Source organism: Squalius cephalus (genome assembly GCF_949319135.1).
Source record: "Squalius cephalus genome assembly, chromosome: 22".
Lineage (NCBI taxonomy): Eukaryota > Metazoa > Chordata > Actinopteri > Cypriniformes > Leuciscidae > Squalius > Squalius cephalus.
Genome location: NC_137143.1, coordinates 24,069,677 through 24,097,009, shown reverse-complemented (window position 1 = coordinate 24,097,009; position 27,333 = coordinate 24,069,677). Strand labels below are relative to the sequence as shown.

The window sequence follows — 27,333 nt, the reverse complement described above, 5'->3', positions numbered from 1 at the left end:
GACATTTGCTTCGCCATTGATGCCTAGGAAAGCCATTACCATTAATCACACCAAAGAATTACACAGTGCGCAGTCCAGCCCGGTCCATCTCGGAGTTGTTTAGATTTCTTATTGTGCCTTTGGCAGATTACTGTTATTAATGGCAGAAAGGGCGCTTTGCAAACTCTCATTAGATGTTATTTTAATGGTGAGACTGATGGATTAAGATGTGGAAGAGACCATGCTTGCTTCTACAACCAGTTAATATGAACCAATTACTTTGGCACGTTCGTAGCCTCAACATTTTTAATTTTTTCAATGATAGTCAACTTGGTTCCAGTTCATTTCAGAATGATTTTAGCACTAGTGCACTCAGCATTTTGCTACGTAGTCCGTGCTATACTTAGCCGTCCCTTCAGATCCCAACTGCTTCCTGAGGCGATCCATGAGCAGTGCTGAATTTTTTTTAATGCATTTGTTACTCAGTAGTTGGTGATGTGTTTTTTTATGAGACATTGCAGCAGCTTCATGTCAGCCCCGCGCTCCATCTCTCCAGACATTTAAGGCACCGTTTTAACATTGACATACCAGGCGGCACAAGAACTGCATTAGTGAATGTTAGGAGCACAGTGGAGATGTCTCACTGACATTTAACAGTAATATCCAGCCTGGCAGAGTCTCCGAAACATGTGGTGGTTGAAGGTGAGGAGCGGATGGAGAGTTGGAGGCTATAAACAGGTCTGTCTGACTTCCTCTGGGCAAAGGCTTATGCCATAGGGCGGATCAATACAACACTGCAACGAGCCAGAGTAACGGAATGTACTGGAAGCCTGTTTAGTGGATTTAAGCTTGGTTAAAGCTCAGCTCAACACATGAGTGGGCATAGTAGTCCAGCTGTATTAGATGTGTTCAGCCTTCAAATCTTTAGTTATTCTGATCACAATCTCTGAAGAGAAGGCTCTGAAGTTGGTGCAGAAGGTCCTGAACATTGGAGGGCACACACCTGGCCGTTGTTGCTGTTGCAGTTTCCAAACTCCCAAAAATTCCTTTCTTGCAGAACTCTTGATTCTCTTTAAGAGCGTCAGAGTTGCAGACTTAAAACAACAACTTAGTTACTGAGTTACTACCTGTTTTTCACAAAGACAACCTTTTTATCCTTTCTGAGAAGGAGGTATTTGCAAATTGGAGCCTTTCCAATCCAGCACTGATTGGCTGTTGTTGTCAGAGGTGGCCACAGTATGGCTCCTCGGGTTATTTGCATATTTTAACATTTACTTTTCTGTGACAGTGAAGGTTTTTCCTATGACATGTCAAAGTCATTTTTGAGAAAACGGGCTTAAAGATTTATATCAGCCAATGAGATTGCGCATTTAGAGTTAAATCCCCCCTTTTACTTTCACGATTGGTTGCTGGTAAAAAAGAAATGACCATATTTGTATCCGACAGCATTGTACAGGAGAGAGAGAGCTTTCCAACGGTGTATGCGATGACAGGGTGCAGGCAGCGATTGCGAAGCAGCGGGATGATTTAGAACGCCAACTTTTGTTGAATTTATGAGAAATCTACAGACGCGAACAGACAAAGTGTAGTAAAATAAAGAACTAAATGTGTATTTCGGACTTTTTTTCACCACAAGTCTGAAAGAAGACAAATATCCCAAAATCTCAAAATTGACCAGTGAAACAAAAACGATGTTTTTGCCCGCTGTCTCACCTTAATAAGTAGGTTTGTACACATTGTTAAAGTGTATATGGATTTGGAAATGATCTGCTCCATTTTGTGTCCATTTTGTGTAATAGAAGTATGTGTGGAGTCTGTGAAGATCTGTCCTTCCTTTGTGGCTTCACCCGTGTGGCAAAACTCTTTTTTTTCCTGGGAGTCCTAATGAGTTTATGATCATTCACATTTGTGGATAAGAATGAGGGAGAACAAAGGAGTTCCTGTGATTGAGGTTGTCACTCTGATTTGATAAATTCCCTCCTCCTGCTCTCCACAAGAAGTTGTTATCTGAAGGCAAAAGGGATCTGCTTTTGTTGTCCACAGTAATCCGATCAGATCGTTCCACACGAGGGGTGGAAAGGTGTTGCCATTCTTTTCTCCTGCTGTTCCCTACATACTCACTGACTTTCACACATTCATGAGGGGTCTGCTCCATTACATAATTTTCTCTTTTTTTATTTTTTCCTTCTGCATGTCCCCCCACCACAAATATATAAAATAATATTAATACAGAAATTAAAAATGCTTGTCTTAGATATATGCAAATCAATTGTATGTATGAAGTGCATTACTAATGTATTTTTTATACAATAATAGAGAGAATATAAATAGAGTGATAAAGTGAAGTCAGGTTTTCATAAGTTTGAAATCATAAATAGCATATAAACACAAAATGAAATGTGGTTGGTCTCTTTAAATGTTGTTCAGATGTTCTCTTCCTGTCTAAGTGGGCGATTCTTGGGCAGAATAAGCTGTGAAGTGACTCCCTACCAATCAAAATCTGACTATGTGAGACTACTGGGACTGGCATCAGAAACTTCTGAAAGTTTTTAATGTGTTTTGAGGAGGTGGACACTGTTAGATTGATGTTGACAGGCTCTTTAAAAAAAGAGAAAATTAATAGGCAGAAAATGTTGTGGCAGAAGTGTTATAAAATAGGGGGCGTGGTGTCCTTATTGTGCCAAGAGAAGTGAAGGTCAGGCTGTAAAGGAGGGATGTGCATCCAGAGGCCCAGGAACGGCGTCATCGTCTTATACTTAGACCTCAAGGACACCTTGTGCATGCAGGGACGTCTGGACCTTTGCAAAGGAGTGACATAATGCTGAATTTATGGTAGTGGTGACAGGCATAATTAGCATCAGGTGCTAATAAGTTGCCAGCAGCGGTACATTGTCATTCCCACTCTTGTCCATCCTTTTATTAGCTTGGATATTTAGTGATCTTGAAATAAAAGATCCATGAATTAAAATGAGAGTTTTGTGGCTTTTTAGTCCATGTCTGTTACATAATATACTGAAAAACACATATACTGTATGTATTATACTCATATATATGTATGTTTTTTGTGTGTCTGTGTATAGATAGATAGATAGATTATATATAATATATATATTACTGTCAATTTAAAATAAATTTTCAATCAAGAAAAATATTTTAAAAAATATGTTGACCGTAAAATATAATTCTGTGAGAAAAATGTAATCTAGATGGACATACAAATGTTCAATGTACAAGTGACTAATCAAATGCTCTCTAGTATGAGAAGTCTCTCTCCCTAATAACATCTGCCTTTGACTAGCAATAGCAACAAGTAAAACCTAGTTCACAGACTCATGTTGACTCAAGGCTATTGGTTATTTTGAAGAAGAAGAAAAAAAAAAAGAACCCTTTTTATGTTTCAACAATAAATAAAACCTTTATTTTTTTTTAAACTGATTGCAATTCTTAACACTTAGAAATCTGTCATGATGATGAAGTTTGTGTAAATCACATTAGCTGATTCCATTTTACCTGCTAAGCTAAGGTCTATTTACATTCTGATTGTTGTGTCCATCCCTCAACTTAACATTGACAGGCTGAATCCTTCCGCCCATGGGAGCGCATACCCGGATTGGCAGCAGACATTTATGTGATGTGAGTTTATGCTGGTTAGGGCATGATGCTTACAGTTTGTTGACATCAAAAGGATTGAGCATTGGGGAGACCCAGGTGTGACGGGATACAGGATGTGTCATCTGTCAGAGCTTCACCGGATTGGGCTGATTTCCCAACAGTCCAGAGCAGGTGTGAACGTATGCCCTCCTTAGTGATATGGAGACGGCGTGAAAGGGATTTAGATGGAGGTATGTGCCAAGAATAGTTTGGTTTTAAATCATTTAGCTTTACCTCACAGAATTCCAATGCTGCCTTGGGCTAAACACTAAATGTGTCCTTTATTTGGCTGTAGACAATATGCTACCCGGAGTTATCGTGAACACCCTTGTTTAGTCGTCCTTCCTATCAACCTCATTAGTATTTTCATTAAGTATTCAACAAATATGAAGACAAATCATATCGGAGGAAATTCCGGACTATTAGTCCCCAGCACAAAAAATGACGGATGACATTTCTGCTAGAAGGTGCAATGAGGTTATTCAATTACAGTTGAGTTGTAGGCTGACTCCTATGATGTAACATGTAGCAGCGAAATAGAAATTGAACTGCCTGTGTGGTTAACAGCTACGCCGATACCGAAGTGAACTTCTTGGCCAACTCTCTCATCATTGCTCCGTGTAATTGGGTAATCCGGCCGTGGTCTTTCCTTAAGCTAGCTCTAGCAGAGACTTCATGGCTTAGCCAAGCCTGACCGCTTGCCGCAGTTATTGGAGAATCAGTGAGTCCCTCCAAAAACTCCCCCTTCTCGCTGTGGCCGTTTGCCCTATCATTAAAAGATTTTGTTTGTCGGCTGTCATTTCTTTTGAAGGCTTATGAAACCTGGACCTTTTCGGTTGGACATCAGTTTGGGGGGTGGAGGGAGTGTTTGAAATATGTACTGCTTAGACCCAAGTGCACAAGTCCATGTAATGAGATATTTTAAAGTCCCTGCTCATGGCTCTTTCCGTATCAGTAAGTCACGCAATATCACACAATTCTGCTCATAGCCCTTTTTCGCCCCTAAATTAGCATGCAAACACAAAGGCATAGCCTCACGCTAAGGAGGCCGCTACCGTAGCCGTGATTGGGTGGGAAACTGTGTCTCATTTGAATTTCAAAAGCGGAACGATTACCAATGCAGGAAGAAAAGATCGGACAAAAGAAGTATTTTACATCAAAGTGATTTGTACAACGCTGGTTCCAATTTACAATTTGTAATTTTTCTTTAGTCGCTATTGTTTAAGCAGTGACCCTACAAGGATGATGTTAAAATGCAGGCCCTGCACGGGCCTCAAATCTAGGCCCGAGCCCGGCCCTAGCCCGACCCGTGTCCGACAGCTCATCAGAATTATCAGCCCGAGTCCGACCCGAGCCCTTTTTTTTTTTTTTCCCACAGCAGAAGCCTGCCCTATTTGCAGCCATTAAAATGTGTCCGTTTTGTTAGTTATGTTTCTTTTCTTTTAATTTCTTTATTAAGTTAATTTAGACAAATGTTTGGAGCATAAAAAAAAAAAAAAAAAAGACGACCAAGCAAGCCGAGCCAACAGCGAGTAAAACATGTTTGATCAATTTAGCCTCTCAAATCAACGCTAATACTTTACTTGGCTACAATAAAATCCATAGTTATAAAACACTTCAAGCATATCACACAGACAGTTTAATGTTTATTTATTAAACCACAGTGAGTACATTTTTTTTTAAATACTGAGGCAGGCTCAGGCTGCTCGCAACAGCGCTCGCAAACAAAATGAGCAATAGCCAATCTAAACAAATTAAATAAAATAAATCAAAAACAAACTTGCAGGTTATCTTACCTCAAAAATGCACCACAGAACATGGCCATTCTTTTTTCCAGTAGTTTCCAACAGTTAAACGAAAATAAAGTCCAATCAAACGAAAAGTTAGAACAGTCTCTTACAGAGCATCGTGGAGAAAAAGAATAGCATCCACAGTGGAAGATTTTAACCCAGTCCTCTCTTCTATCACTCTGCGATTTTTCTCTTAATATTCTCCATTATTTGCACATGAGGTGAATCGTGGGTTGCGCTGACGGGAAACCTTCTGTGTGTGTGCATGCGTGTGTGAGACTGTCATGTCAATCATATGTCAGTGTAATTATAAGATTATGAAAGTTATGAGGTTATTAAATGTCTTTTTATGTTTGTTTTTCTATCGCCGGTCAACTTATCATATTTTTTTAATTAATGTCTAAAAATATAAAAAGAAGGATAACCCAAAAAAGGCCCGAGGCCCGGCCCGCATGTGAACTATGACGTGAAAATTGGCCCGAAGCCCGGCCCTAGGGGCGTAAAAAAGTCGGGGCCCGTCGGGGAAAAAACATTACATGTTTGTACAACACATCAGTGTTCAAACATCATGTAAAAGTGAATTTTACATAAGTCTCTCTCTCTCTCTCTCTCTCTCTCTCTCTCTCTCTCTCTCTCTCTCTCTCTCTCTCTCTCTCTCTCTCTCTCTCTCTCTCTCTCTCTCTCTGTGTGTGTGTGTAAATATACAATATCAATCTATCTATCTACAGTACTATGCATAAGTTTAGACACCCATGCTAAAGTTGACTAAAAAGAGGAATAAAAAATCATTTTTTGGAAATTGAACTTAATGCCTTAATTTAAAAAATTAGGAAAAATCCAACCTTTAAGGACACCAATTTTCTTTGTGAATGAATAATGTATCGTAAATAAATAAATGTTCTTCCTTAAAATACAGGGTGCATAAGTCTGGACACCCCTATGTTAAATTCCCATAGAGGCAGGCAGATTTTTATTTTTAAAGGCCAGTTACTTCATGGATCCAGGATACTATGCATCCTGATAAAGTTCCCTTGGCCTTTGGAATTAAAATAGCCCCACATCATCACATAGCCTTCACCATACCTAGAGATTGGCATGGTTTTATTTCAGTTAACCTAATAGCTGGTTTGATTTGCATTGAGAGATGATCTTATGGAAAGTACTCCATGCCAATCTCTAGGTATGGTGAAGGCTATGTGATGATGTGGGGCTATTTTAATTCCAAAGGCCAAGGGAACTTTATCAGGATGCATAGTATCCTGGATCCATGAAGTAACTGGCCTTTAAAAATAAAAATCTGCCTGCCTCTATGGGAATTTAACATAGGGGTGTCCAGACTTATGCACCCTGTATTTTAAGGAAGAACATATATTTATTTACAATACATTATTCATTCACAAAGAAAATTGGTGTCCTTAAAGGTTGGATTTTTCCTAATTTTTTTAATTAAGGCATTAAGTTCAATTTCCAAAAGATGATTTTTTATTCCTCTTTTTAGTCAACTTTAGCATGGGTGTCTAAACTTATGCATAGCACTCTATCTATCTATCTATCTATCTATCTATCTATCTATCTATCTATCTATCTATCTATCTATCTATCTATCTATCTATCTATCTATCTATCTATCTATCTATCTATCTATCTATCTATCTATCTATCTATCTATCTATAAACACACACATATCTATATATACTGTGTTTATATATGCATACTGTTCATACATTGTTTTTACTCACACAATGTAAATCTCTTTCAGCTAGAATAAATTGCTCTGTTTCTTTAAGTGGTGATTTTCTCACTCTTTAAGTATCTTATTTTTTTTACCCTACTTAATGATTTGACATTTAAATAAAAATACCACATATGAACATAATGCTTCCCTTGCACCAATTTCTCGAGACTTTCAAAGCTCTTTATGGATGTATGAGTGCTAAGTGGAAGGGATTTTATTTGAGAGCTTCAGCTCCTTTTAATGACCTGTAGCTCTCGAGGCTTATCCATTCAAATCTCCTCTGGCGTAAAGATCCCTCGAGCGTGATGATTAAATTAAGATTCTTTAACAAGCACATCAAGGTGCAGCTAGATCTCAGAGAGAATGCTTCGCGTGTTGCATTGGCAGGCCACCTTACAATAGGACAGAGGACTGATATAAATCAGTCTTCATAATTTAAAAGAAAAGGCCATCTGACTGTGTCAATGTCTTCATGTACAGTATATATGTTTTCAGCAATCTAGCTGTGCTCAATACGTCTTGCTTTAGGACCCAGGAACCGACTCAATTTCTAGAAGGCAAAGTTTGGGAGAAAGTGATTTCTTGGGGTTCAGGCTCCATCACAGTTTGGGAATTTTGAAACGAAGTGAGGTCGCAGATCTGCTGGAATTTGTTCCTATCCTTGCTCCCTTATTTCCCTTGAGGCTTAGAGGGAGCTACTCAGTCTTCCACCGAGATAAATGTACAGAATTGCAAGTCAATTCTGTCAGTCTGACACAGTGATAAGGCCTTGGCCGATGCGGTGAGCAATTGAGCTGTTTTGTCTGACAAGAGCTAATTGAGACCTCAAGATGGACAGATTATTGAAAAGCACGGAATTGGTCCAGCGAATCATTTCATTTTACGTTCCTAGATTACGCTGAGGCATAACGATTCATGCTCACATACTTGTTTGAGCACTTGACAACAATTGTTGTTTTGGGTGCAATGCATAATTCATTCAGAGACTTAAAAACATTAAATGGGTTTTAAAAGTAACGTTGGTCTAAAAACGCTGTGGAATCTTGGGGAAATTCTTGCGTGTTGCTGTCTGTGGTCCTGAAAATGTATTACAGCATTGTTGAAATGAAGAGTAATATCTAATGTGACACATCACTATTAGGTGGAATGTAAATATGATGTAAATGTAAAAGATATTTGATTGTAAAACAGCACGTCAAGGCTGTAATCACATGAACGTCAACTGTGAGTTTTTTCTGTTGAAAATGGCAATGGATATAGATTTGGCTATTATAATATTTAATTCTCCAGGTAATAATCACTCCCCTAGGGAGCTTTCAAAACACCATGTTTTTCATTTTACATCAATATTCAATAAATCTGCTGTAGTCTATAGTCTTCAATTAAATGTCTTATCTCTTAAGGTAAATGAGCAGATTGGCAGAGAGCGCTAAGGAGTTTTATTTTAATTTGTCCCCCACGATGAGGGACTTAATTTCCCAGCATGCATTGGCATGTAAGATTGGATATCTCCTTATGAAGTGATGTTCCAGATGAATATGAAACATATGCAATTATTATTCCCTCCTGTAATAGGAAATGAATGCTTTAGGGGCATACTAAGATTTGGTATTAATTTAAAAAAAACCCATCTATTTATATATCGTCTGTCTGTCTGTCTATCTATCTGTCTATCTATACACAGACACAGAAACACACACACACATATAAGTTTACATATAAGTTTAGACACATATATGTTTAGTTCATACCGTATATTTGTTTTTAATAAATGAACCGAAGTTTCCTCACATTGATGATGTGGCTCTCCCTCCTCTTTTGCTGTCTGTGGTAAGAGGAGTATTGACTGGTTAGATGGATAGACTGTGCAGTCAGTAGGATCCAGGCCACCTGCTAGGCAGCTAGAGAGAGCACTCACTAGAGCAGGACATTCCCATCTTTATCCTTAAGAGGCGAGAGCTCTTCCATTTGTCATTCATGTCTGCACCCAAGCATTTTGATAAATGTGTTTTCAGTGTGTCGGAAATGTGATCAACTTTGTAATTGCGCTCATTAACTCTCTAAACCGAGAGCACGTATTTGGTTAATCAGAAATTATCCAGAGATCCGCATATGTGAATTAGGTGCACGGTCTAATGTGGAAGAATTTGTTTCCCATATAATTCTGATGAAATGATGCAAAACTTGTTACAAAGCATTTTAGAACAAGAAAAAAAGCGTTTATATAGCATGCATAAAAAGGTCGGCCATATGCCATGATGAAGTGCAGGTCCTCAAAAGGCTGCGACGCGGGCTAATTGTTATAGTTGTGGCTAGCAGGAGTTAGCCGAAGTGTCAGTTTATTTGTGGGGTGGGACTGCAATAGCCAAGCTGATTTGGAGACTAAATTAAACAGATGGCAAAGTGTCCATGGCTTAAGTGTAATTAATGAAGCAAATGAAGCTCTCCTTCACACCTCTGAGTGTGTGTGATGTGCTGTTGAGAAGATCTGAGTTTGAGAATGTGGCTCTAATGAAAAAAAAAAAAAAAAAGTTTTCACATTGTGCTTTTTTCATTTTAAAACTTCTATAATTTTTTAATGATCTGTTTGATACTAGGGAAATGCAGATCCACTTGAAGAGCCGATCAGAGTTGTGGGGCCTTTTTGTTTCGTGTTCATATCTTTGAATATTAGAACAGAATAAATTATATGATTTCTCATTGAATTTTTGATTACACAAAATTAGCATAACTTGAGTTCTGTAGAACTGAACACACTTACAGATTTACATGTAATTTACATAACTAATTTGCCAAAAACATTACATAACATTTGCTTCTTTTTTTATCAACAAATGCATACCATAGTTAATGTGCAATTTTATATAAAACTGAAGGTACATCTCAGAAGTGGATGTGATCTGCAAAAAAAAAAAACTGTGGTAACCTACTATTGTTACTTTAAAGAGCTATTTCTATCTGATTTCACCCATAACAATTAATTTTGTTGGTATACATGAATATACAGTATGTCTAGGTTGATTCTGCGATCTTTTTGTCTTTAATAAACCCAGTTTATTTAGATTTTTTTTTTTCAGTGTGTTATTCTTTGTTTATTGTTTACTTGTGCAAATGTGTTTGTGGCCTTGTTATATTCATGATCATAAAACGTGACTCTTTGAGCAATTCTCATTTTACAGACTTCAGATTCAGCATGACAGACATGCTTTAGTTATTTTGAAGTGAAAGTCTTAGTTTCCCTAGAAACAAAGGTGTTTTCATTAGTTTCAATTCATTCTGTAATAATTCTCAATAATATAAATTTTATCATGGAGTGGTATGGTGGTTAATCTTTTCAACCTGCACCCCGTGTATTGCCATCTGGTCATCATTTGGCTCTTTTTTTAAATGTGTGAAAATGAACATGGTTCCAGTGATGTCTCACTTTGCCTCTGCAGGATATCTGACTGTAACGATAGAGCCCTTGCTACCAGTTGTTGTGGGAGAAACGGTGACTCTGAAGTGCAACTTCAAGACAGATGGAAGATTGAGAGAGATCGTTTGGTACAGGGTAAGTTGCTGTTTTCTGCATATGTGCTAATATTTCATCATTGATGTACAGTTTAAGTTCATAATCTGTTATTTTCTTCTCTGATTGGACCTGTTATTGCAATATAACTTGTTAAAGTTCTGCCTTTTTAAACTGTGTGATCTTGAGGCCATAGAGACGTTTATTATTAAAAATTATTGCTTCTTATCGGTCAGCTGCAGATAGGCCTATACATTAATATTCATTGTTGTCCATGGAAACACTGTATATCTGACTGATCAACACAACCCAACGCTACTTTCATGTTTTGGGCATCGCACTATTGACTTGCTCGAGCGATAGCTGTTGTTTCATACACATTCAACTGCCACCAATCTACCTTCTCATTTATGTAGTGAAAATGGCCTTAGAGGCTGATTGTTTTGTTGACTGTTTTTATTTTAGCATAAGCTTTAAGGTAAAGTTATATTTCAATTTTTTATTTCATATCAAAATATTTATTTATATGGTTAAAACATTGCTTTGTATGTTTTGACCATAGAGTGGTTTTCCTCATAGAGATTATGATAAGGTCTTTAAAGAGTTAAAAGCCATGAACCAAACCAACCAGTTACAAGGTGAATCAGTAATAAATTCTGTAATAATTTACTCACCCTCAGACCTGTATGAGTTTGTTTCTTCTGTTGGACACAAAGGAAGATATTTTGAAGAATGTTAACCAGACAGTTGACTGTAGCCTTTGACTTTCGTAGTATTTTTTTCTACAATGGATGTCAATGGCTACCGTCAACTGTCTAGTTACCAACATTCTTTAAAATATCTTATTTTGTGTTAAAACTCATACAGGTTTGGGATGACTTGAGGGTGGGTAAATGATGACAATTTTTTGGGGGGTGAACTATCTATTTAATAAAGGAAAGAACTGCATTGCAAAGTGCTTCATGGGAGTGTGGTGTGCGCTAAAATGTTGTTTTGATAAGATTGACTTGTTGTGATTCTCTGATTGGTAAAGATTTATCTGCAAAATCATGGGCAATGTAGTTTTTTGTTAAACATGATTTCTTTAAAATAAGTTGAAATAATAAAGGCTGATTGCTTCGACAAAAGCATATACCACTGCTTAACAAACTCGTAGCTCACAGTAGGTCTGTCTTTAACAGCTAATAAGTTATCATTAAAAATCAATTCCTATATGGAGAAAATTAATGGGAGTGTTACTTCCAAAACCAGACTGTTGCACTGTCTATTCCAACCAGCAACATGGGTTCAACCAATGATGTGCGTTTGGGGAGGGACTGTCTGTTTGTTTGACCAATGGCAGACCGGGGAGTGTTTAGAATTCTGTTTGTTGATGATAGTGGCACAGAAATACTTCATCTTTAATTTTCATCTGGTCATGATGGCCCTGTCTTAATGGAACCCAGCTGGATGCTTCACATTTTACCACCCACTATTAGCTCTTTGCATAGCAATAAGCGAATGGATTATTTAAGCATTTTTTGCAAGAGACATTTCTGAATAAATTTTACAGTACATAGCTGCATAAATCACATATGCAATATATATATGAACTGACTGCCCTAAAGTAAAATCTGTATAATGTAGTAAAACCAATATGGACGAATCTCTTAGCTCGGCTGTGGATGTACCGTATATCAATACACAGTCAAAATCTGTGATCTGATCATGTTCAGACAGATGGTTGAGGCCATATCTGTTTAAGACCTAAACAGTCTTTGATTCAACCTTTTGTTCACAAATGCGACACATCTACTGTCTCCATACTTGTCTTTGCAAATGCTGACCTTTCCAGACAGAACAAAAAGAGATTAATAGCACTTTACATATTAGCTATAGTCTCATACATCATACTGAACGGTTAGACAGTCCCACTGAATCAGTACAGGTTCCAGGAAGCTTGTTTGTTTGCACAAGGTCTCTTCCCTGCATGATTGGCTGTTTATTGCTCAGATGAAAGTTAACTTTGGTGGTGGTGGTGGGGGTGGGGTGGGGGGGGGGTTGACAGAAAAAAGAATACATACATTTTTTATGAAGATAATATTCAAATCCTAATTCATATCCTCAGAGTTATGTGCCTGTGGAAATAGCAAAAAGCATCGCCCTTTCTTTTTTTTTGCAACAGAACACGTTTATGTGGTAATGAACGATGCAAAGCACGCACTTCTGATTGGCTTGACAGCTGAGAAGAAATGTCTATTTGCACATTGACAACTGCAATTTAAGGGAAATGCCTCTGTGGGCATTTGGCGTATGATCAAAACCACAAGGTGGTAAAATGAACCAACTCGCTCTCCTATGACTGCTGATCAGCACAGGGCTTAATACATTATAAATCAATTATCTGCACTTGGTTGATAAAGTTTCTTAAATCTCAGGTTTTTATTTGACTGAACTGTCGACTTCTCAGTTTTTGCTTTTGTTGGAAATGTAACCCTGGTTGATATCCACCTTTGGGATTTACAATATCTAATCAACAGCTCTGGCAGATGACACAGAGGCTGTTTGAATAAAAGATCGCAGCTGTGGGTTGTTCATTACGGGGATGCTGTTATCTTGACGGGCCCAGTTTGAGGGTTTTGTAATGCACACCACAGCCCGACTTCTCCTTTAAGATTCTCTGTCGGGCTGAGGCGCTTCCTCTGCTGCTCAGATAAAGGATATTACTATGGAGAGGCTCTTTAACCAGCGCTGCCAAAAAGCACTCATGCCAAATTGAGGCTTGTTGCCTGATTGGAGGATTCGTTTTCTTCTTAATAGCTGCCTCTGCTTCAGGTCCATGACAACAGCAAATCAAGTTTTGAGTGGAGTGTGCATTTCAATATCCTCTGGTGTTTTACATGCATAATATGTGATGAATGAAAGCTAGTTCACACTTCTCCAACAAAACAACAATTGTTGGATTACGGCATTTGTTGAGGCAATGCAAAAAATTATGTCACAGACTGTTGTAGAATATTAGTATCATATATACACAGTAGTCAACATTTGAAGTGGATCAAAAAAGTTAATCAAAGTTATATATATATATTAGGGGTGAAAAAATCTATCTTAGCTAATGCTGTAAACTATATGGGGGAGCCCTTAATTACACATTACTATAATATTAAATGTTACAATTGACAACAGAGCCCAAATTATTATATTTAGTTGCTATTTTAATAATCATCACTCAAAAAGAAAAAAAGGAAAAAAAAAGTTTACTGTAAATTGCACATAAGGCAGGTTTTGCATTAACTTCTAAATCTAGAGTTAATTTCTCAAGCGAACTAACCTGGTGTCGACACTAGGGCTGTCACTTTTGAGAAAAAGTTGCCTCATTTGGACGGTAACTCGACTGGTGAGCGCGAAGATTGGATATCGAGGATGCGTAGAAAACAGCGTTGCATTGCCGTGCATGCCCCCTTCTGGATTGGAGTGTGGATCGCCTGTGACTGAATGTATTCGCCGTGCAACTGTATGCACAGAACCGTGGCGTCCGTAATGTACGGTTCGGGATAAACACATGCAGGGCTTTTCCTGCATAGAGAATTATGACAAAATTCTGGCTCTCGACAAAACTCGGACAGACAGTCATGGTCAGATACACTTTTTCCACCGTGACGGTTCTGTTGCGGTTACCACTTGTGTCCATTCTCAAACCGTATAGTGCTGCTGCTGCGCGCAGTGCGCGGATAAGTAATAAAAACATTCCATTCCAATTAATCGAGGGTGGATGACAGATAAATAATTTTGTGTTGAGTTTAATAAAGACACGGAACTCTCATCACGGTAAAACACAATGAACGTGTGTCACTCTATTTTCGTTTTCAACAACGTAATTCTCTTCATGGAAAACCAATCAAGGAAAACATATCAGGAGGACTCGACAATAACACTTGTCTGGGACCATATACTTTGTCCGGGACACGTGTGGTTTTTTTTCTTTCTTTCTTTTTTGAAGGGAAAAATGAGAGAGAATTGTAGCCCATCCGGACAAATGCCCTGATTAAAAAAAAAAATTAATATAAAAATATTCCGTATCACCGAAAACGTGAGGGTGATTCTGTTATATTTAATTTAATGTAAGTGGCAATTGATAGCCTATAGTTGATAATAATATAGGCCTACCTAATGTACTGACGGTAACAAAGTTGCGCTGTTGAGGCTCGTGCTGTTATTTATAACATATTATAGTTAAGAAACAATATATAGCCTAGGCTACACACGATCAGAGTGATGTTTTCCTGAATGCCATCAAGATCGAAACCGAGACTGATTTCATAACAGTTCAATAAACAAATAGTTAAAATTAAGTCACATACATTTGAGACGCAATGACTGTTTTTTGTTCTGTTTCAGCAGCGAAAATAGTTCCAAACAAAGATCACAGCAGAACCATAGCGCATCTCACAGCAACACTCAGCCGTGTTTCATTACTGAATGATTCAGCGTTTTGAATTAATCGGTTGAATGAATGACTCAATGACTCGCTCATTAAGACGGTCGCCTTCCGCCTCCTACTGGTGGTTTAGTTTCATAAAGTATCATTCTTTTCAACATTCCTTATTTATATATTCAAAAATATTTAAAATAATCTCATTTAATACAGTTATACTTTTTCAATGTAAATTATTTAATTTGATTGGAAACAGCCTAATGTCTTATTATTTTAATTGAATATATTGATCAAATTTAAGAATTTGAAATGAAAGATGGAGCAAACATTTAATAAAATAAAACCTTATAAAGGTGCAAAAAATTATTCTGTTTTCAAACAGTGATGTAATGAAACATTGACAATTTAAGTTTGAATGGAGTAAAGCCCCTGTTAAGGCTATTACGGAAATGTAATTTTGCCAAAAGAAGAACTTTTATTTTAAATAAATGTTCATTTTTAATTAACCAACTTCAGTGTGATATGTTACCATATTATCATACTTAACACTGAGAATTTGAATAATTGCAATGTGATCAGATGCAGATATCTAAATCAAAGAATATGGGTGGTTTGCGGGTGGATTTTTTTATTTTTAACAGTGGATTTGGGTGACTCAAAGTGCACCAGATTAATGAATTTATCTTTAAAATGTACAAAAATTTATTTTTTCTACAAAAAATTAGGATTTTACCACCTCCGCCTCGTTTTGAGCCAGGAAAAACCCTGATGTACATTTACACCACTAATGGAACCTGAGGATGGAAAATGTGAACAGATCAAGTGCTGCATGATGTTAGCTGAAAAGGTTTATCTTTTATTCATTTAAATGGATTCCTTGTCCTGAGGTTTATAATGTTCTTGAGCACAGATGTTAAAGTCATGGAGGAGCCCACCTATCACATTCGCCATATCTTTAGAAGTTAAAGTATTAATGCAAATAGTAGTCCAAATGCATTAAAGCATCCTGAGTAAGTGCAATGTTGCAAAACATCTTTAATTATCACATACATGTCCCTGTTTCCCAGTGAGACCGTTAGAATGGTCTTATATTAAACTACAGACAAACCATTGATGCCTTGATAATGCACCATGGGTGTTGCTAAAAATAGACTTAGAAATCACTTTGAAGCTGTTTTATATTACGCCCATGGAGTTGGGCGCGAGCTTAGAATCCTGGGAAGGCCCATGGAGAATTTTCCTCAATGAAACGCCTGGCAGTTCATCTCACATTGTGCTTGTACTGATTATGTCATTCTAATGAAGAGATAGCCTCGGCCCCGTCCCACCGGGCAGCTCGACGGTGACGGCTGCTAACACTGAGTTTCCGCCTGACTGCCTGTTGAGTGCCACTCTGAATTACCTATGATCTCACCAGATTAACCCTCTCCTGCTCATTACTCTTCACAGAGTGCTGTTTTACACATGCTGGGCAGCGGTTTGCACCCAATAGAGGGAGTTTAACACTGATTTGCCCTCAGGACTCATGTGGCTTGTAACATTATTTTTCACTGAAAGGTTTGCTGCAATAGGCCATGCAGATTAGACAGGCTAGCATTAGATAAAGCTTCTTTTTTTCCCTTTTTTCTTTATGAAAGTTCTTAATATACACTGTAATAAAATGATTTTTCGAAGTTGTAAATAAAACAGATTATTGGAGTACGTTTTACAAGAAAATGCTTTTTTTTCATGTTTAATTATGTGTTACTTGCCATTTCTTTGTAATTCAATGTAAAATTTTCTGAGTAAAAAATAGTTTCTACACCAAATTTTGGGAAAAAAAACTATTTTTTGATAAGGAACAAGGCTTCACTGAAATAGTGGTTGAAAAATGTCTGATATTGCAGTGTCATCAACATAATGCTATTTCAAGGTGAGCCTTCATTGAAATGATGTGAATATCACCCGGCAACATCTCAGAAAGCTCATTTTATGTTTTTCAAAGTAAGGTCAACCTTTAACTCTCATGTGCACATCTTCTGCATTCTGGCTCCCACTCAGCTCTAATATTCCGGACACTTTGGTTGTTTCCCCGGCTTAGTTTGTAGCCCACGTCTTCGCAAATCTCATTACCAGTATTGACACTGAAGCACACCATTACAGTATGCAAATGACTTTGCTCTTGGCAAGATAATGCAGCTTTAAGGAGTGGAGGAGTGTGCAGATTAACACGCCTGTCTTTCGGACCACCATAACGGAATGCTACCTCAACCACTTTCTTTTTGTTTGTTAGTGCTATGTGTACTGTCAACTTCAGAAGACCTCTTGACCCAGAGGTGGTGATCTCAGACTGAATAACAAAGCGGTTTCTTAACATTAAACCTGCGAGGCACCGCATTCCGATTCCTGGTTTGAGAAATTCCTGCACTTGGTTGCTATAGTAACAGAAGTGTTGGATGGAGTCTGTGCATTCTTACTTTGTGTAGTTGCTACACTCCTGTGGGGCTCCCACATGCCACTCTTTCTGCTATTTTAGAAGCCCTTGTGTAATTGTGTCATGCAAATTTTCTTCCCAGGCGGGAAAAAAAGCTCTTTAGTCTTCGCCGAGAGTTGCACTGCGTAGCTAAAAATATTGTTTTCTGGATATTTTTACCCTCCCACGACTCTAAAGAATCTAGATTGCTTTCTGAAGGCGGTGCTTTATGCTGTGTAGGCTGTCTGAGGTGAAGACTGTGAAAACAATGTGATTATTAGGGTTTTCGTTAAAGCTTCAGATTAAGGCACTGAGGTGAGATGACCTACAAAATGATGGGAAACATGTGGTTTTAATAAATTAACAAGGGTTTAAATACCCTGGATTTTGCACAAGGAGCAAATTATTGCCAAGTAACTCTGGCTTATAAGGGTAATACAGCATATAATAATAATCAAACAAATGGTCCACGTAATTGTTTGATGTCCTCTGATATTTACGCTGAATGTGGCTCTGAAAAGCTTTGAATCAATATTCAGATGTAAAAATAAAAAGCAAAGATTCTAACTTCTTTATATCCACACAAGCAAAACTCTCCAGAGCAAATGATGCTCTAAATGTAATGTTGCTGTTTAATGAGCCCCTAAAAGACCGATTTTGCTTAGAGAATTACTGCCATTGAGAGTGTTATCTCTGAAATGAAAAAAAAAAAATGAAATACTAAAATTTCTTCTCAATTAGTTTTTAAAGGCCTCTACCTTCGTTCATTAAATGTACTGTGGTTTTTGCCGAATAAATGGTGTGAAAATACAGAAATGAATTACGAAAATCAAACAAACCAGAGTTGTTAGTATTTATTTCGAGCTGCACCTCCATACTAAGACTGTATAATATTTCTCACAGAAGCTGTGTCCCATTAAATTACATGGGTTTTTAAAGGAAAATGATGAGTTGTTTTTTCGAAAGGAATCTGCATCTGATTGTCCCAGAATGTCTTGTGTGTGCAAAAGTGGAACATCATGCAAAATACATTTATTAAGAGACACTGAATGCCATTTATGCATTGATTGTTTTCATTATGTTGAGTGTGTATAATACAGTATGCTATTAAAATACTGTGTACACATTAAGAAAAGCTATTGTTTGTTAAATAGTTGAAGTGTTGCTGTTATTAGTGAAGGGTCATGATGACTGACTCTAGTTAATTAGTGGGGTCGATAAGTGAGCTTTGAGTTTTGTCGTCATCTTTATGTAATTTGGTGGTTCTTTATTTTGCAGGCTGACAGCATGCTGCACTTACCACCATACATGTGCAAACAGGCATATTTGGACAGTTTTTAGAGCATCTTGCACCATGAGTGTTGTTTTTTGACAGCATTTCAAATTAAAAATAGTGCCACTTTTTAAAACCCTTCTCAAGACCCGTACCATTTTTTGAATGTAAGAACGTGTGTTATGTAAACGCACTCCAAGAAATGTGTCTGATCAATCTGGAATCCAGCCTAATGATTTTGTGCTTCTTTAAGACCAATTTGTTGACTAATTATTCAAGGCAGTGGTTTTCAACCCAGTTGATTCCCAAATTCGATGATTCCAGTGGGACCCCCTTTTTAAATATAAATGCAGGTACACTACCTTTCAAAAGTTTGGGGTTGGTTAGATTTAAAATGCAATTTATTTTGTTGATGCCATTTATTTTCTTCTGAATTTTCAGCATCATTGCTCCAGTCTTTAGTGTCTCGTGATCCTTCAGAAATTATTCTAATTTGCTGATTTGATGTTCAGGAAATATTTATTATTATCACAGCTTGAAAACTGTTGTACTGCTTAATATTTTTGTGGAAACCAAAGTTCCAAAGAAACTCAAAGTTTTGAATGGTAGTGTATACATTTTCATGTAAAGACCTATTTATAGTGTATATCAAACAATATTAAATGTGTTAAAATATAAAGACAGCATGTTGTTTGCTAAATTAAATTTTAAAGCTGCAGTAACTTTTTTGGGTTAAAAATTATCCAAAATAAATTTAAGCAAATATATAACCAGCCAGTGTTCAAAACTATCTGCTTGCCTTAGCTCGATTCAAAACGGTAAGCTTGTAGTAATGTTTTTAATTCCAGTGGTACTGGTGGATTTCCGCTGGAAATTCGAGCATGTTATCGCGCCATTACATCACATCTGTACACATAAAGAAAGTGTCTCGGCTAGTAGGCTATATTGCGTATCAATTTGATGGTGGATCCAGAAAGGTTCAAACGACAATCACCAGTGACTGGAGATTCACCCATTGTAAAATGCAAAAGACTTCGGAGAAAAAAAGAGACTGCAACCGGGCCCCATGCGAAAACAAGGATAAATATCGGAAGGGCATTAAATGTAGTCATGCAATGCTGATTTTGTTAACATTAACAATTTGAGAACAAAGTATAATTTGCACGGTTTGATGTGATATGATAAGCGCGATTTACTGCAATGCTTTTTCCCCTTAGTTGGTCAGAACAAAAGTGGATGTTACTTGTTCAGACGACATTTTCCGGTGAAAATTCTTATGTTGGTCATACTTACAAAAAGTATAATCTGCGATGCTGAATGATAGTATCCACACCGGTGCGGTGACTGACAGCCGCACATTCTCCTCAAAACATTGGATTCATCCGCGCTGTACCCTGCCGAGGCACAACCCACGTAAAGTTGATAACTCTGCGAATAACTGCAATTGCAGATTTCGAACAGAGATGGCGACAAAGAGGAAAAACTACGTACTGCAGCTTTAAATATTTTATATTGTTTATTTAACATGTTCTAAAGCCAAAATTAGTGAAAGAAAAATTTGTGAAATTAGTGCAAAATTAGTGAAAGATTAGTGAAAATTAGATGCAGATTTTAAGAGTGCATATAGAAGTGGTTCTTGACAACTTTTGAAAATATGCACTCTTAAAATCTGCATGGATTCTGAGTGTTCATTTCTATTGTATCACTAGAAATCAGTCACCAATCTTAGAATAGCAGCAATACTCTGTATAAAGAAAGCGAAACCTCTTTAGGACACTTGTAAAAACTATAAGCTATAAGTAATAAGGTTTTTCTCATGACATTGAGGACATCGTTTGTCTCAAACTAGATTTTCTAAATCTATCTTGCTATCACAGGATGATCAAACAAGGCTGTGTTTATTGAGCGATTAGGACTGGATCAAAGGCTGATTGTGACATTTGCATTAGAATAGGAAAGAGATTTTAATTCGGGCCGACATTGTCATAGCCCCCTGTCAAAAGCGTGTTGTCTTTAGGAATATGAAAATAATGTGGAGAATAAAAAATAAAAAAAAGGCCAATTCACCTTGAGTTTTTTTTTTTTTTTTTTTGCTTTGTCACGCTGCAGTTTAGGGAGAAAGTTTTCTCAACAGAAAGCATGTCCGGGAGAGACAACGCCTGTCTTTGTTCAGAAGAATCAAATGTTCTTGCTGCCCATTGCTGCCATCCAGATATTTTCTATTCCTCTTTTTTGAAGCACTCAGAACAAACTGGCTGGACTTGATGTACGTCTGAAAGGTTCAGTGATGTGGCCTTTGCCATTTGAAAGAGGCAAAAGCTTGGAGAGGGCTGATTGTGCCAGAAAAGTGCACCCTTGAGTTGATTTTAGAAAGGGGTGTACGTGGGCACCACGCTGCACTCTGAAACACATTTTTCCAACAGATTCCAGCAGGTGCCAAACTGTGCGTTGAAATGGTAGGGAAAATACAACACGAGAGAATGGTAGGAAAAATACAATAGAGAAGTTATCCATCCAGCTAAAGGAACATTGCAACAAGGCAAAATATAGTGGAGGAAATGTAGCACATTTAAAAAGCTGTCAGCATACAAAGAAAAAAAGTTTAAAATCACTTTAGCAACTTTGTGGTCATGCGGGAATAGCTGATTTTTCCACAGTTGGCACAAATTGTGGTAACTCTAAGTGGTTTTGACAACTGTAAATCAGTCGTGGAATATGGTCATTGCTGTCAAAATGAAGCGTCTCTCTTGCCCTTTCTTACTCTCAATCCTCCAGTGGCTGAAGTTTTGAGCTAGATCAATGGCCACTGCTTCTCGTCCTGCGCTTATCTTTGCGCTGCGGACCACAGCTATTTGGGTCAGCTGTGTGGCAGAGGAGAAACAATTAAAGAAACCTCCCTCTCCTCCTCTGGGTATAACTCTTTGTGCGGAAAGATGGGTTTTGTAATAGATTTTTGTCGGTGTAAAATGAGACGCTGACCTCTGAGTCCACCAAGCTCAAAGGCATCTGGAGAGGCGAGGGCAGCGTTGTCCCTGTGGGCTCGGAGCAATTTTAATTCTACCCATCACTCAGTGATGATGTTAGTCATGCTCCTGATAATGAAAAAACACATTCATGCCATCACTGAAAAAGCACTTTTAAAAGCACGATTGGATCCAAACAATTATGGCATGTTGAAATGGCTTTGTCTGTGTTTGTTTTGGCTTTTATATGTCCTCAGCAATGTGTTTAATTGTGTCTGGATTCATATAAATAAAAATGTTTTAACATTTTTTTTTTTTTTTTGCATCCACTCATCTTGGACTGACTCATATTGAAATTGGATTCATGAAGTAGCATGTTTTGTTAATTTTGTCTGGGGCTTTTTCCCCTTTTTGCAGTTTGCTCCAACATGAACTGCTTGTGGATATATTGTTCTTCCACTCTTATTCTGTTTAGAGTAATGAATTGCAGACATGCTGATCTATACAATTTATCTGGACTATGCTGTTGACTCAGGCTCGACTTATGTTGGGTGTTAAATATGTGTGTGTTTGTTGTTAAGTTGTTTGGCATGCTTGTTTTGTTTAATGTACTTTTATATTTATGCATTTTTTATTGTTATTATGCATTGTGTTACGTGTTGTGGTAGATTTTTCCTTAAACCTAACTATGTACCTGGGTCTCGTCTACAGTCGACGTTTAGTCTATCTGGGTCTCGTCTACAATTGACGTCCCCGTTCAATAATATTAATACTCTACAGTCGACGTCGGCCGAGTCACCTAACTAACTTGTTCCCCTAACTAGCTTGCTGCGCAGTGAAAAACGACAAACAGACTTCAGCAAATGTCCTTTAAATGCTTTAATCACGGCCGAAGGATATCCCGAGCATTTCTCAAAGAATCTCCCCCAAGAAGAGAGAAATAAGGTTAGGGGCCCTATTTTAACGATCTGAAACGCAAGTATCAAGGGCGAAACGCAAGTAACTTTGTGGGCGGATCTCGGGCACTGTTGCTATTATACCGGCGGGATAAATTACTCTTGTGCCCGACGCAAATCTAAAATGGGTTGGTCTGAAGTAGCTACATTACTCATAGGTGTGGTTTGGGCGTAACGTGAAATAAACCAATCAGAGCATCATCTCACATTCCCTTTAAGAGCAGGTGCGTTTGTTCCATGGCGGATTGCTATTATAACGGCGGACTTGCCAGGCGCACGCCAGGAGCGGTTCACAGCAGAGGAGACCGACGTTCTCGTCAGGGCCGTAAAAGACAGAGAAGTGGCATTGTATGGGGATGTGAGAAACCCACCCAAATAAGCTTCGGTTAAACAGGCGTATAATAATTTTGGTAAATGCGTAAGCTAGATTTATGCCTATTTTTTCACATCTTCATGGACACCACAATGATTTCCCTCGTGTGGAATATTTTTCCTTGTAATTATGTATGGTTTGCAAAAATGGCAACTGCTGTGTCTGTGTGTAGATAAGAGAAGCAAAGTGTATACGCGTTGTGCACACGCTACATTATGGCCAAACATGCGCCCTTAAAATAGCATCTGAACGCGCCACTGAAAACGCGCCACTGACTTTAGACTAGGTTTTTCCTGGTCTGTGGCGGAATTGTTTTCTGGAACTGCAAAATAGCACCAGGGAACGTTTGCGCCGGAACACGCCTCCTCTTTTCGCTGAACTGCCCTCGGGAGCGCAAGTTCATTCCCTAATTTAGAGACGTGCGTCTGTGGAGGGAAAAGTCTGCTGTGCGTCGGGTGCAAAATAGCAATGATACATGTGTCGGTGTACAATGTCAATTGCGCTGGGTTCAAGATAGGGCCCTAGATGTTAGAAATATGGTTAGTTTAATATACAGTTTACTATTTTATCTATTAAAAATCCATCGCAGTGTATACATATTTTGTTTATGTATTTGGTCATTTATTTTGTTAAAAGTAAAAAAAAAAAAAAAGTTTTGTGAAGATGATCAAAAAAATCTTCTTTACAAAATTCACAAAAATATTTCATCCGCAAAATTCATTGTAATATATTTAGTTTATACATTTTATACTATGCAGTTTGTTTATTTGTTTTTATACATTTTAATGTATTTTTGTATTCAATTACAAAAAAAGAAAACTAATATGTAACCTAAAATTCTTAAAAATTCAAGTATTCATACGTAGTGTTCATATTTTAGGAATTTTGTTTTGTATATTTAGATATTTTGTTCATAAAAATATCAACAAGACACTTCAAATGTATGAAAAACAAACACAATGCACAACATGTATTGTTCATAAGATATATGGAATATATTTAAAAAACATACAAAATATATAAACAATAAAATGTATAATGTAAAATGTTGTGCATATTTTAGTTTACATAATTTGTGTTATACATTATTATGATTTATATATTTTATATGATGCAGTTTGTAAAGCATCCTGAGTTGCCAACTTTCTGAAATGGAAATAAGGAACGGGGGGCTAATGTAACGGGGGGCTAATGTAGACTGATGTATAGTCTGATGTACGGGGGGGGGGGGTGGGGTGAATATTGTGAAAAACTAATGGATACATTTAGATAAATATATTTCATACATTATAGCATATTATAATACAATATTTATAGAATATAGGCCTAATCAATATACAAGACTAAACCACATAGATGTGACATATAAAGGCTATTATGATCATTTTGCCAACAATGAACCATGGATTTCTTTACTTTTATAATACGTTTTATTTTTAACTTTAACAAATACAACTTATAACATTCAAAACTCATCGGCTTTAGACTGCATTTGACGAAAAATAAACACAAAAGTATTCTGTAGCCTTGTGCGAACTTCAATAGAATTAGACTTCTAGAATGTTCTTTCCAGTGCAAAAAATAATATTTTTAATTTAATTAGACAACATTTTAAGGAAGTGTAGTGCAAATATCTTTATATAATTATACTTCCATTATAGTTAACTTTCTTTCCAGTGCAAAGCAATAATACATAAAAAAAAACAGCTAAATAATAAAGAAATTAAATTTTTCGCCGGCTGCTCGGAGGTAGTCATTTTTACATTTCCCGCTGTTGTCACTTGTCGTCATCGTTGCTACGATACGTGACTCACAATGACTGAAACGACCAATTAAAAGGGCATGCAACATCTAAGATGTTAAAAACGCTACGCTGATCATAGACTAACAAGGGGAGAAATTAGTATCTACCGCACCGTCGGTTTTTTTTTTTCTTCTTATTATAGCCTACAAATGTCTTCGTTCATAGTCTGACATATATTACAAGCTATGTGTCTGTCATGGATTTGCACTGAATTGATTCTCAAAAATACGGAACAAAGTGTATCAGTTCAATACGGAACAAGACTTTTATGTGTCAAATACGGGACGATTCTGTATTATACGGAACGGTTGGCAACCTTAAGCACTGGGGTAGCACTATATAAAGTAAGCTTATTCTTATTGGTGGTTGTAGAAACAAGGCTGGTCATGTGATCTCAACATGATGGCATGACCCACTATATGTACAGATATGAGTGATCTTGTGTGAGTTTACATCATTTTAATCATATTTGTTGAAAGTGCTATTCATTTTTGTGTAAATCCTTTTTAATGAGGAAAATATGACTGAGTGCCACTTTAAGCTGTGGCATGTGTATGGATGGGTCACTCTCAGCCTCACTCTGCATTTAAAAGGCTGACTTTCAGCCGTACAGAACTGGGATAAAACCCTTCTCCACTTATCTTTCCATAAAGTGACACATCTCACCCTCTCTTCCTCCCTAACCACTCAAACCCTCTATCTTTGTTATAATTCATCCTTCCAAGGGCTGTTCATTTCACTTCTAATCTGTACCCAACCTTGCCTCGCCCTTCTCCAATCTGTTCGTCTCTTGTGACCAGTCGTGGTTTAAGTCACGTTGTGTTATCATTCAATTTTGGCTTCCTGACAGATGTGTTGATGCACCATGTTATCCTTGGTATAGCATAGTGTGCCACTTAATGTTGATGTAAGAGTAGATTTTATTACAGATGATGGTGTTGACAACTCTGTGTGTGTGTGTGTGTGTGTGTGTGTGTGTGTGTGTGTGTGTGTGTGTGTGTGTGTGTGTGTGTGTGTGTGTGTGTGTGTGTGTGTGTGTGTGTGTGTTATTAAATGGTCACTGAAAGAAGGTGCTTTAGGAGCTTGAACTAAATATTAGATGAGCTTTTAGTTTGTGGCTTTACATTTTTGCAATCCAGGAATCTAAAGTTAAAACGTGTCTAATTTTATTTATATACAGTCATGGCCAAAAGGCATGTCCAGCCTAGGAAAATTTACATCTTAACCCTTTATCCAAATATTATAAAACATTTGTTAAAGGTTTTGTGTAGTTGTGCTTGGAGTCAATTGTTTTATTTGTGATACTGCAATGACATTTTTGGCCAGGCTGTCATACAAAGAAAATTGGAACCCATGCAAAAAACAGAGGGAACCAATTAAATATAATTTGCTGATTATGCTGTAGTTTACTTTTTTCTTGCAAACTTTTAGTTTTTCTCTGTTTTTTTTTTTTTTTTTTTTTTTTTTTTTGCATAGTAAAATTAAACCTGTAGATGTAGTTTGCCATTTTTGGGCCTTGTTTCATTCTTCCCTCATATTGAAAATATTTTTTAAAAATTAAATATTTTCCTCAAATTTCGATTATTTAATCGAAACTGTAGGGTAATTAAAAACAAATATCGACGTCACTTTTGGTCACTACTGTAATATATACTACTAGTCCGACTACTACTACTACTACTACTAATAATAATAATAATGAGGTCGCATGACAGGGTTGCAAATATTTTATCACTGTTTTTCTTCCAACTTGCACACGTGAGATCACATGACCCACTCTGGGCTGCTTACATAAATAATGCTGGTTAAGTAGGAACTGAAGAATTACTAGGATCACAGTCCCGCTCCATGAATGTTGTGTCCTTGAGCATGTTTTAAGTCTACAGACTTGACTGTTTGCCAGTATGTTTGCTAAATACACCATGCAAGAAAGAATTTGTGCTTTACATTGGTGGAGTTGATGAATAGGGCTGGAATGTTGCAGAGAGGGCATTGTGCAGAGGTTGCACTCCTGGTGCTGTTCCCATCTGGAGCATTTATATTTTTTATGTTCCTCATCTTTGATGTTCACTCACATCTCCATCTTATGATTCATCTGATGTATAAAGGATAGTTATGGGTAATCCCCGAAGCGTAGAGAATATACGTTAGTCTGTTTCAAAGAAAACAGACATAAATTTGATCTTTTATTTATTTATTTTCCACTGGACAGCTAACTCAAAACTAAGCCTTTCCTCTAGAGCCAGGGTTTTTAGCTTAGGGGATCCAAGGTTCAGCAGGTGGTCTATGGGTTTATAAATACAGCATTTTATATATATATATATATATAGCTCGTTAACACAAATATCTAATCAGCCAATCACATGGCAGCAATGCATTTAGGCATGTAGACATTGTCAAGAAAATCTGCTGAAGTTCAAACTGAGCGTCA

The 27,333-nt window shown here is 37.3% G+C and overlaps 1 protein-coding gene across 2 annotated transcripts in view; it reads left to right on the top strand.

Moving 5' to 3' along the window:
- The window catches only part of igsf21a (immunoglobin superfamily, member 21a), a 234,420-nt gene that overhangs the window by 89,547 nt on the left and 117,540 nt on the right, over positions 1-27,333 (top strand). For both annotated transcript variants that reach the window (XM_079856815.1, XM_079856814.1), the window contains exon 2: positions 10,594-10,706. In XM_079856815.1, the coding sequence (XP_079712941.1) occupies positions 10,594-10,706 (113 nt within the window). The remainder of the gene's footprint in view (positions 1-10,593; positions 10,707-27,333) is intronic.